This window comes from Larimichthys crocea, chromosome X (genome assembly GCF_000972845.2).
Source record: "Larimichthys crocea isolate SSNF chromosome X, L_crocea_2.0, whole genome shotgun sequence".
Lineage (NCBI taxonomy): Eukaryota > Metazoa > Chordata > Actinopteri > Sciaenidae > Larimichthys > Larimichthys crocea.
The window spans coordinates 1,205,336-1,217,739 of NC_040020.1; the positions used below are offsets into that span (position 1 = coordinate 1,205,336).

The 12,404-nt window shown below is 40.1% G+C and overlaps 1 protein-coding gene across 3 annotated transcripts; it reads right to left on the bottom strand.

The window, feature by feature from the left end:
- Positions 1 to 1,317: 1,317 nt before the first annotated feature.
- ankrd49 (ankyrin repeat domain 49) lies at positions 1,318 to 10,173 on the bottom strand. 3 transcript variants are annotated; one of them, XM_019261718.2, is made up of 3 exons: positions 10,052 to 10,173; positions 8,274 to 8,504; positions 1,318 to 2,239 (listed from the first exon to the last, which is right to left on the bottom strand). In XM_019261718.2, the coding sequence occupies exons 2-3, from the start codon at positions 8,496 to 8,498 to the stop codon at positions 1,763 to 1,765; spliced, it is 702 nt and encodes a 233-aa protein (XP_019117263.1). In that variant the 5' UTR covers positions 8,499 to 8,504; positions 10,052 to 10,173; the 3' UTR covers positions 1,318 to 1,762. The 3 variants fall into 3 exon arrangements, with proteins under 3 accessions (XP_019117263.1, XP_019117264.1, XP_027139420.1); XM_019261719.2 differs by having other exon boundaries at positions 9,996 to 10,093; XM_027283619.1 differs by lacking the exon at positions 10,052 to 10,173 and adding an exon at positions 9,913 to 9,929.
- Between the last annotated feature and the right edge of the window lie 2,231 nt (positions 10,174 to 12,404).

A 12,404-nucleotide genomic window follows, 5' to 3' on the forward strand; every position in this document is an offset into this window, starting at 1 on the left:
TTAATTATGTAGGTTACACATTTCTATAGATTCAAACATGTAAATATTGATTTATTTGTAGGAATTTCTACTCACGTATTTGTTGAAATGTATGTTTGCCCTTACAAAGGACTTTGTACTGGCAGTTACTTGGATCAACGTGGCTCCTTCCAATTAACTGTGAAAGTGAAAGTGAAAGTGAAGCAATTAAACATCAGCTCTGCTTTCCATATGAACTTTACCAATTTCAGGGATTAGTCGTTTTCAGTTTAATGGAAATAAACCATTACCCGCTCCCATGTCAGCAAATTGCTCACCGATGATTAACACCATAACATTGAACTTTTATAATTTGAATTTGCTCTGCGTCGCCTTTGTCCTCTTAAAGCATCACGGCTTGTTACAAGCCATTCTATGTTCTGCTGTTTGTCACGACTTGTAAATACAATAAAACGATGTTAAGTGAAAGAAGCCTGCGGCTGCACAGCGGGCACTTTCTGAAAATGTCTCTGACATTAAGAAAAAAGAGAGACATGAAACTCCCCGCAGGGCAGACAGACGCGTCTTTATTCTGCTTTTCCATCACTTTCATAGCGATACATCTTTGAGTCTGACCTTCTTCTGAAGTTGTCGCTGCGCTCTTGCACTATTAGTCACTGGTAGAGACCGCTGGCTGGTTTTAACTTTGTCTGTCAGGCTTGGAGATGCATGGAGCTGGACTAACTAACTAATATTTATATGTATATGTTTATATTTATATGTTTACTCGAGTAAGATTTTAGGTACTTGTACTTGACGGTTTCTGCTCCGACTCCAGAGGAAGAAATTATACTTTTTACTTCATTCAGCAGCTTTCAATAGAAGTTATGAATTGTTTTGAAAATATTTGTGATAAATGAAACTACCAAACAGTTTATAAAAGTACAATTAGTCGATAAATCAATGAGTTGAGTTTCATAGTTTGAACTTCACAAATGTTTTAGATTTCATAATTTTTCTTTAATCATTTATATACTTTTTTTTTTACATTAATTTATTCTTTAAAAGATTTTGCACTGTTGACAAAACAAACATTGTGAAGAGTTACAAATCAATCAATAAATCGATTAGTGGAGAAAACTAATCAGAAGATAAATCCATAAAGAAAAGAATCAATAGTTTAAATGAGCAACAAACTACAGCAGTGAAATGATGCTTTTATATGATTAATAATTATTTAATGACATGATACATGATAGTATAAGAGTCACAGGACTGTTTACTTTTAATACTTTAAGTACATTTATCAGTTTATAGTGACCAAAATAATTCAATCAATCAATAAATAAGTCAATAAAATGAATTCATCTTTAACTTTTATTGTGTTTGTTTCATTTTTGGCAAATGAATTACACAAGTGTACACAAAGAACAGCCACACCATATTATCTGTGCATTAGTTACATGATATCATTGTTCTGTTTATTTAAATATCACAGTTGTCGTCAGTACCAGTGTATCACCTCTTCTTGATATGTTTCCATGCAGGCGTTGGAGACTTTGTAGAAAGGACAAAGTGCTGTCCTTAATACACTAATGTGCGTCTCTGTACAGCAGCATCCATCAGTGCAGTCGGTTCATGTCATGCTGACAGAAAAAGGTTTCATGAGTCAGTCAGTGTTTGGTGGGGATGGAGCTGGTGGGAGCACTCGAGTTCATGTCTGCTGTGAAATGAAGTTTCATGGTCGTGCTGTGAAGCATTGCGAGGACGGGATGTAAAGAACCGTGTGCAGCTGTGTTCTCGTTTATGTCACGGGGACCACACTGACACAGTCTTCCACCATCTCAAACAGGAAGTGGTGGGGGCCACTGCGTCGGGCCACCTCGCTGGCCGTCTCTCCGCTGCTGCTGCGGAGCCCCGGCTTCAGGTGTCGCTGAGAGAGGAGGAGCTCTAACGTGTGAGCGGAGTCTGTTTTCACGGAGCTGGCGTGAGAAGCGGCCAGGTGCAGCGGCGTGAGGCCGCCGTTGGTCTGGCCGTTCAGCTCGGCTCCGTGCTGCAGGAGGAGACTCGCCACCGTGACGCGGCTCCAGCGGCAGGCGCTGTGGAGGGGCGTCCACCCGTCGATGGTGCGAGGGTTCACCTTCGACCCGGCGGCGAGTAAACCGGAAACCGCTTCCACGTGGCCGCCGTATGCTGCACGGTGCAGTGGAGTGTAACCGTCCTCATCGCAGCAGTGCACCAGCAAAGGATGAGCAGCTAACAACCTGTGGAGTGTCGACAGCTGAAGGAAAAGGCACAGAAATGAAAGTCAGGAATCTAATCGTCTCGGGAGATATGTTTCACTCGAGGACCTATTACTTTGAGGGTTTTAAATTTGCAGCCTCCGAGCTGAAGTTGAAAGACTTTCTCAGACTTGAAAAACTGGAACTAATCACGACCAGTGAGCTGATCTGTGTAAAAAAAAAAAAAAAAAAAAAAAAAAAAAAACAGCAGAGTGGCAATTAAAGCTCAGAAAAGATTAACTAAAAGTTTACAACAGCCTCCCTCCACCACCTGCTGCCGATTACCAGCTGATTGAGACCGAGTTTCATACCTGCACTTCATTTAATTGGCTTCCTCGCCCTTTTCCACCACATAACCACCCCAGGCTACATGCACAACAACATGTACACGCATGTAGTGAGCGTGTAAGGGATGTAATACAGATTTCTGCGCGCTGCAGAGGGAATTAATCATAGATAGTATAAAATATGAATGCCACATCTGTGGAGCTGTTTTGAAGCTCTATTTGAGTTCCGGTTTGGCACTTTACTTCACAGCCATAGTTGCTGCTTGGTGTTAATGTAAATCATCTGGTGGTGACGCTGATGCACCACCAAGGCAAAGGGAAGAAATGTGTTCAACATGTCTGTACTGCATCAATTTTGGCGAGACACTTCTGGGAGGGTCAGCGCGGTGTCGCCTCAGAGGCAGGTTCAAACCTCTAAGCGGACTCGGACCTTCCTGTCTGGAGTTGGCGCATTCTCCCCGTGTTCTCCGGCTTCCTCCCACAGTCCAAAGTCTTGCAGGTTAATTAATGACTTTGTGAACGGTTGTTTGTCTCTACGCGTCAGCAGTGTGACTCCAAGGTCAGCTGCGATCGGCCCCCGCAACCTTGAGAAGGATAAGCTCATACAGAGGATGAGTGACCAGAAAAGATAATCCTAGAAGTCCGTTGATCAGTCAGTTAAGGAGACACTTTTATCCTGACAATATGACTCACCGGGAGTACAGACGTTGTAAGGTTCAAAGTGTAAAGGTTATAATTATTAAACTAATTATGTAGAAACTGAATTCAGTTAGGCTTCCACTCAAACTGAAGCATTGTTTAATTATCTACAGGCTGCAGAGTTTTTCATGACCTTAACGCCTTTCAGAGGTTTCGGGGTGCGTTAAATGTGTTCAGCCGTTCATTCGGTGTCATTTATTGCCTCGCAGCATGCCGAGTCACGCGGCTTTTCCATTCTGCAGCCTAATTTCTGAATTTATTTACAACTACGTGTTGCTGCTTTGTATTCAGCAGGGCGTCTAAATTATTCTGCTTTAACCAAACCATTCAGAGTTTTTGGTTTTAATGGCACCATGTGAGAATCTGTGCGGTACAACACTCCACTTTCACACTGTGAAAGGACTCCAGTTGTAATACGGCACTTCGTCTGTGCATGAAAGAAGCTTTCTTAATGTAAATCTAAAATAAAAAGGACTAAAACAAAAACGACATTAGACACGAGAGCATGAGACAAAGATGTAATTCATGGTTTCCGTTGTCATTAGCAAGAGAAAACTAAATGTCTTAGTGCTTTTCTTCGTGTATGATTTAAAAAAGGTGTAATTTTGACTCTTTAACAGTACAAGAACATCTCAGAAGAACAAAGAGGAGAGAGTACGTCTAACATTAAATGAGTCACAGTGCACTTAAAAGGATTTAATGGCATCTACATGTTGCTCATTGCCCCCACCCTCGCATCATCCTCCACCTACAGCCAGTGTTCGGTTTGTCCGTTGGGCGACTGTAGAAACACGGTGGATATGGCAACCAAGAAGGGAAACGATTGAACCACAAGGCCTGTTTTACTCATGGTAGAAGCACATGAACCAAAGACAAGATGACCAAATCTGAACAAGGGAACAAAGTCGAGCTTACAAAACGCTGAATCTGTGTGAAGAACGGACCACAACATGGGATCCAGGCTCAATGAAAACAGAGTTAAAGTGTAAACAGAGCGTCCTAAATCGGACACACTGGCCATTTCTGACAAAATACAACTGTGAAAACAAACAAGGCAAAAGCTGACAAGACATTTTACAGAGTAATGTTTTACCTCCAGGCTCTTTCTTCTACATTCTGCTATAGTAATCATTGAACAGAGGAAAGATGATCTCTGCTTCCAGCTTCTCCAATGTCAAGACTTGCCATTTGCCATTTCTGTGTTTTGGATCACCGTGTCCCTGGGATTTGGACTGTTGCTTATCTCACCCTGCCCTCGGTTTAACATTTGCATGAGATGAACAGAAAATGTGTGATTTTGACTCATTTCTTATTTCGTCTGCCGAGGAGGTTCAGTTTGTGCGCCTGGAACTCGTCAGGGTTCAGCACGGTCCGAGGAAGAACCCGTTAAATTTAGGAGCAGACAAATTATTTTTCACTTTGTTTAACATTGTGAGATCAAATGTAACAGTTTTAGAGTTTTACATATTTTCATGCATGTAGATGAACACGCAGGGTCAGCGTCAACAGTAGAATTAAATGTGTTGGATGACATAACAGGTGAGCTTGACATTAAGAGCACTAGTTGCTATAGCAATGTTAAAAATAGAAGATTAAATAAGATAAAAAAATCAAGTAAATAAATGTTAAATGTTTTCTCTTTGCAGATAAAAATCAGAGATTCGTCTATTCAGCATCATCAACATTTCACTGTGTAACTTAATGGAGCAACGCAACGTCCTTTATTCCTCATCAGCATTCATGGTGGCAGGTCTCTCAGAGAGGAGTTTATTAGGCTCTAATGGTTCTTCATCAGACATAATGAACTGATAATATCAAAAAAGGAGGCTCACAAACAACATCCAAGTTACAGACAGGGCTGAAGAGTAATCGTATTCAATTTAGGCACTTGAAACTGTTTTGAAAACGAGTCTTCGGGTGAACGCTGTACTGGTACTTCGCTATTTTCTTTGTGCTGTCCACACTTACCTTTTCACTGTAACGCTCTCAGCTGTACATCGAGTCACACGGATTTTACAGGCTGCAGATCTTACTAAAGCTTTGGGGAAATACACTGCTACTACGGCTGCAGCTGAAATTATTCTCATGGTCAATTAATATACTGATTAATGTATTTTTATTCTATCGTTAAGGTGAGGGTAAGCGGTAAATCATGTCATGGTAGCTTGTCAAGAACAGATCAAAATAAATAAACAAACTTTGGTTGACCTCTCACATTAAGACGGGTCTCCCTCTTACATGTCTTGCAGACACTTTATGCTAATCTCATGTAGTGCTATTTTTACCTCGTGAATTTGAAGATTTCGGCACACCAGATGACCCGTTGTATTAATGAATACTGATGATGGTATCCATAGCAGCCATTTCATTATAGTGAGCTCATCTCTTTGTATGAGGTGATGTACCCTGATTTTTTTTTTTTTTTTAGGAAATTCAGCCTCATGAAACTGAACAAATACAAAGAAGAAGGCACAAAGTAGGAGCCCGGTGTCAGAAAGCTGGATCTCCGTCAGAGTTCATAGGTCCTACAGCAGGACAATGATCCAAAGAATACTTTGAAGAAGCACCATAAAAAATGGCACCTCTCAAAACAACCTTTGAGAGAAGAAATACATCAAATGTGAAAGATCTGGAGCAGTTGGCAAACTCACGGATGGTTAAAGGAACGATTGATTTCAGGAGTTTTGTGTAAAATATCTTAAATTTTAAACTTTTTTGTGTTGTTCCAATGCAAATAAGAAAGAAACATGTATTGTATTTGTAGTTGCAACATTTTTTTGGGGGGGAGAAGTCCATTATGACTGTAAATCACCATTAAGGATAATCGGAGCAATTTCCCGAAGAAAACTGCTCTCCATGTAGTTGTTAAAGTGGCATTTCGGAGGGATTTTTGCACCAAATCTGTGTAACAACTCGTACCAACTTGTGACACAATAGAGCATTTGATTGGCCATCATATACTTCTAACATGTTTTAAGCTCTTCTGCAGCCCCCAAAGACAACATGTGTCTATAGCAGGGAGGGGTGAAGGGGAAGACTTTCTTTTTTGTGGCATGATAAAGTGTAAATACAAAAAATAAGTAACTTACACATCGTGCGTGTCCTGATAAGCTCTGCAGCGTGCTGAAAATATTTCTGTGTGATCGTTGATCATGTTGATTTCAGTTAGCTCTGCCGTGGCAATTAAAAGTTGCTGTAATAATTTATTCTGCTTCAATAATCACTAAGCGAATTCTGATTCTGACATCCTAAACAAATATTTTCAATTAAAAATCAGCTTCATCCTCCGGGTAATTTGATTTTCCACCTCAACAAACAATCAGATCAACTTCTTTGGTTGTAAACGCTGTTAGGATTTATACAGCATCAGTCATGACTGAAGCCTCTCGTTTCTGTGTGTCTGCATGTTGGGTAACTGCCCTCATGGGAAGTAAAAAAAAACTAAATCTGCATTTTAAAACAATCAGATTTGTCACAGTGATGGACAAGTATGTAAATTTAATGTTAACAAATGCCCGGTTGGTGTCAAGATGCCATGGAAAAGAGAGAAAAGAGCAAAAAGTCAGAGCCACTAAAAGGTGCTGATGATGCTGATGACTGGGATCAGGAACAACATGTCCCACAGAGGTGTACTTCAGTGAATTAAGATGACAGCGGAGAAAAAAAAAAAGATAATTATATGTCACATTATGCTGACACGAGTGCCAGCACCAGCGCCACTACCGGAAAAGTCGAGCCCTGGAGATGGAGCATGATTAGGACAGGGTATTTTTTGGTACAGACTGAAATGTGCCTGCAGGAAGCTTGAACTGTCATCTACGGAAAAGAGCATTGAATTCTGTGTTCGGTTACTTAATTCGTTCATTATCAGTTCCTGGTTAAAATTCAGAACTTTGCCGACTAAGTTTTGCCTCTATTGTTCAATGAAAAAACGGTTTGATATCAGGTGTAGGAGCCATAATGACAGTTTTAAGAGTGTTTAACAGTTTAGTTGTAAAATGTTTGAAATGCCCCTTTAGGTTAATTGTTAGTGATGTCACAGCCACTTAAACGTCAGATATGGTTAAGCAGCCTAAGAAGCAACACAGTTTTTTGATGGTTCGTTTAAGATTGAATCTTGTAACTTTGTTTTTTGCTTTTAAAGTAAAGTTTATTATTATTATTGGACCGATAGAAGATTGCCGCTACATCAGGACTAGTGTCTTAAAGTCTTACCTTCATATTTCATCTTCTCTCTCCATGTTTGTACCATGACTTCCTTTCAAATTGCAGTAAAAGAAATAAATAAATCACAGTATATGTCACAGCTTTCACAACTTAAGCTTGGACAAACCTGAAAGACTGGACAAACACACACATAAAGATTACTTCCAGCCTCTTGCACAGATTGTTTTTTAGCCTTTGACAGACAGGTAAGAGAATAAACCTTACAGCTGAGTGAATACACCAGACAACACACTGAACGACTGATCAGTAATGACTGCAGTTCTAGTGATAGTAGACCTGCAAGAGCGGCAACTGTTGCGTGTCCATGTATCAAAACAAACATGGATGGCAACCAGCAGCTTGCACTGTTTATGTGTAGTGCTGAGGCCATGAAAGAAGTCAACTGTCAATATTAACGGGACTAGACTGGATCAGACCAGGTCCAACTTTGTCCAACAGCTCAAATCATATTCATTAAGACTTGTAATGTGTGTCGAGGGCTTTAGGTATTTAAAGTAGAGCACTATTAGTTCATAATATTCCAAATTGGATTGGACAGACTTCTGACCTTGTGCTCATGTGAATATTGGGCTGAATCTTTCTGTAAATGGTTGTTTTTTCTATATTATAAAATCAAGTATATGTTATTTTCCACGTTTTGGAGAGGGAGAGAAAGAGAGAGGATAAAGAGGAAAAATAATGAGCTGCGTGGGTGGCAGCAGTAGGTGTATGTGGCGTCTCAAGCTGCTCAAACCTAATTTAAATCCTGCTTTCCACTAGCGCGGCAACATAAGTTAAGTTTGGGTTCTGCAATGGGTGCCCGAGCAAAAACATCACTTACGCGATTGTTTTCCGCTGCCCACAGAGTTAGCTCCTTTGGATTGTCTTTGAGAGTTTCTTCTTTTTCCAGATACCACTCTTCACTGCGTTCCCCCTCTTCGTCGTCTTCTTCCACCTCTTCCTCTTCCTCCTTGCTTCCGGTCCACAGACTGCTGGCCCCTCGGGGGATCAGGTGTCCATGTGTGTTCAGCAGCTCGAGCTGGTTGAAATCTTCAGGAAACTCCATCACTTGCTGTTTTTGTCACAGAAGCCGAGACAGAAAGACGGAGATGAATGAGATGAATACAAGAGGATATAAAACATTTAAAACTTTTACCTTGCCACTGGAATGAATGTAAAACAAACCCCCACTCATAACTTTAATGTCTAATAAATATTTTAGTCACATCAGAGAATTTTAAATATTCAGACTGTGCATGAAAAGCAGAACTGCCTCAGGATGACTTTGTTTTTGCCATTTATTACCTTGGTATTTAACAAACATTTTAAAATATAGCCAATAAAATGTCTCTAATCTCAGTTTTAGTCGTTTAATATTGTGTTTTTTAAATGTACATTTTATATGTAATCAGTCAACTAGCAGCTGAGTTTTCGCTGTAGCCCTCAGCAGGTCATTATAGCCAAGACTGTAACTGACAGGTGCCATAGGATAATAATACATAATGCAATGTGCCCTCATGTGTCCAACAAAAATACTATAGAAAATAATTATTATTTTAAGCAAGCTTCTCTACAAAAGAACAAGCCTTCAAATGTTCAATTTCTGATTAATTTTCAAGCTCCTTCAATTAAAGTTTTTAATTCTTTTATAGAGACCCAACAATTCCCACCACGAGCAAACACCTAAAACAGTGAGAAGAAAAGACTTTTCACGTGTATTAATAAAAATCTGGGATGCAGATCTGTAGCCACACCAAGTGTTTCTGTCACGTACAGTCGGTGAGGTACAGAAAGACTTCGAGTGTGACTTAAATCAATGTCAACAAAGCAGGAAAATTAACATCTCATTGTTCGCAAGTCCTTAAAGGACATAAAGTTGACGTTACGTTGACGTTCTATATACGGCGGTTGGCATTACATACAGTAGTTTAAAATTTATGTTGACGTTCTATACGACACTTGGCGTTACATACATCAGTTTAAATTTACGTTGACGTTCTATAGAACGGTTGGCATTACATACAGTAGTTTAAAATTTACGTTGATGTTCTATACGACGGTTGACGTTACAAACAGCAGTTTTAAATTCACGTTGACGTTCTATACGACGGTTGACATTACATACAAGCAGTTTAAATTCACGTTGACGTTCTATACGACGGTTGACGTTACATACATCAGTTTTAAATTTACGTTGACGTTCTATACGGCGGTTGACGTTACATACAGTAGTTTAAAATTTACGTTGACGTTCTATACAACGGTTGACGTTACATACATCACTTTTAAATTTACGTTGACGTTCTATACGACGGTTGACGTTACATACAGTAGTTTAAATTTACGTTGACATTCTATACGACGGTTGACGTTACATACATCAGTTTAAATTTACGTTGACGTTCTATAGAACGGTTGACGTTACATACAAGCAGTTTAAATTCACGTTGACGTTCTATACGGCGGTTGACGTTACATACAAGCAGTTTAAATTTATGTTGACGTTCTATACGGCGGTTGACGTTACATACATCAGTTTAAATGCATCTCTCCTCTCACTCACTCGTGATTTTTTTAACCAGTCAAATGGACAGAACGCTCACACAGTTTCACTCTCACCTTCCAGTTTTTGCGGGTTGTAACAACAACAAACTACAACTGTAGCGAAGACACATGGGATATGTAGTTGTTTACCGAGCCAGCTTCAGAGAGGCGCGTCGTTAAAAGACACCATTACCCATAACTCCACTTCACAGTTCTTCTTCTTCGGCTTTATATTTTAGTAGTTCAGACGCCGCACCGGCCTGTTTCTGCCACCTACAGGTCATTGTTTACATTGACGTGATTTTTGCACCTCATACGTCCAATTAAGACTTAATGTGTCCATACAGCAATTCAAACACTCTCAATAAATGATTCATCGTCTTGTGTTTAGACCGCAGCTGGACACATCCATTAAACTAGTGTGTTCTTGGAAGATAATTTCAAGAACACACACACACACACACATTGAATTATTCCTGAGGTGGTTTGCATGAAATCCAATCAAATCCAACCATGAACAGAAAGACAAAGGCTCGGGCTATAATGAGACTACATTTGAGTACATTAGGAAGTACACTCAGTTGGATGGAATCAGCCTGCCGTATTTTAATTACAGCTAGTTCACATTAACAGTTACAAATATGTAGTTTGGAACACTGTACTCTGCAGGTGCACACATGTACTTCATGACCCTGTAGATTTATTAGTGCTGGGTGGTATTATTAATCTGATAAGGACAATGGAATCACACAAAGCCCACTGACAGGAACTAATGACACATTTTGAAGACTGTACAAAGCTTTTTTCTTGAAAGCTTGCATGGAAAATGAGAACAACTCGAAGTTCTGAGATGCTTTTAAGCAATCCACGTCCAGCCGGAAGAGACACTGCAAATGAGTCACTGTAAGAGCATTGTAAGCTCATTGTTCCTGTGGGTTCTTATTAATGTAGTGGTTTAGACATGGTCCCTGCACTGCTCAGTAATCTGATGTTTTGTTGTGTTTCTGCTGAGAACACCGTGACCGAAACAGCATCTGTGCAGCTCCAGAAACAATGCAGCCTGACACTGCTGATCCCTGCTCGGGTGTGTGTCTTGTTTTTCCTCACTTTGGTCAGAGCTCAGACCCAATACTGAAAATAAAGTAGCACAAAGACTGTTCCTGGAAAGTTATATACACAATTTTGATGAATTTGAAGCCAGCAACATGTTTCAAAAAAAGTGACAGGGTAATTTTTACCATTCTGTTGCATCATCTCATCTTTTCACAGTAGGCGTCCTGAGGAGACCAATTATCATAATCTTGAAAGTGAAATATTTTCCAATTCTTGCTTGATGTAGCATTTCAACTGTTCAACTGTCCGGGGCCCCCTTTGTTGTATTTTCTATTACATAATGTGCCAAACATTTTCAAAGTGAGACTCTTATACTGCAGTTGCATATGTTGCTCCATCGTGTCATGTGCAATCACGCACCCCTACACTGTCACGGATGCTGGCTTTTGAAGTGTGTGCCGATAACAAGCCGGACGGTCCCCCTCCTCTTTAGCCCAGATTTCCAAACAGAATTTCGAATTCAGACTCGTCAAATCACTGGATAGTCTTCCAACTTCGCCTCAGTTCATCTTAAATGCGCACAGAAGGTGGATGCTTTTCTGGATCTGGTTTATGTGTGGGTTTTCTCTCTGCATGGTAGAGTTCCAACTGTCATTTGTGGACACAGCGATGAGCTGTGTTCACAGAGGATGGGGTTTTTGGAAGTGTTCATTAGATCACTCCGTCCAATATTGGTTTTGTCCCTTGCATACAGAGATTTCTTTTGATCAAATTCAAAATGGGCATTTCATTTTCAAAAAACAATTTTTGGAAACAGGTTTTATATTAGATAACTCATTATACCTGGTAGAAACATGTTTTTGGTAATTGCTTGAACCATGAGGCGGCCTGGGACACATCTGGGATATATCTTTTAGAGAGTAAACGCTAATGCATCCTGGGCCAAAGAGACCACCCACTCTATTCCTACCCTGCGTCCTGACATGAAACACTCTGTAGGATTTTCATTTGGTTAAATGTTGTGCAAATTACATGTTTGGGCTCTTTTACCTACCAAAATAAGCAGCAGGTGGTGGTTGTGTAACTGCTACATCCCGAGGCTGCCTTAAAAAAATCACATCATTTTGAAAGATTTGAAACAGCTCAGGCAAATTCTTCAACATTTTTGTATTCTTGGAGGCAAAATAAGTTGTTTACTTCCTTGTAAAAAGCATTGTTGTACCAATAGTGATATTTCCTTTTCCTATGAATGAGCCACTATACTCCTCGTGTCTAAACCTAACCAAACAACCAATGAATGGAGGCAAAATAGAGGCAGTGTAGTAGAGAAATGCGTACTGGTGGCTGTCTGATGTGCACCTTTACCTGCCCTTCC

Bases quoted from the DNA above. Each gene is read 5' to 3' on its own strand.
- ankrd49 (XM_019261718.2), bottom strand. From the start codon at position 8,498: ATGGAGTTTCCTGAAGATTTCAACCAGCTCGAGCTGCTGAACACACAT. The intron at 2,240-8,273 runs GTAAGTGATGTT...CTTTTCCTTCAG, and splicing joins GGGCAGCGGAAAACAATCGC to CTGTCGACACTCCACAGGTT.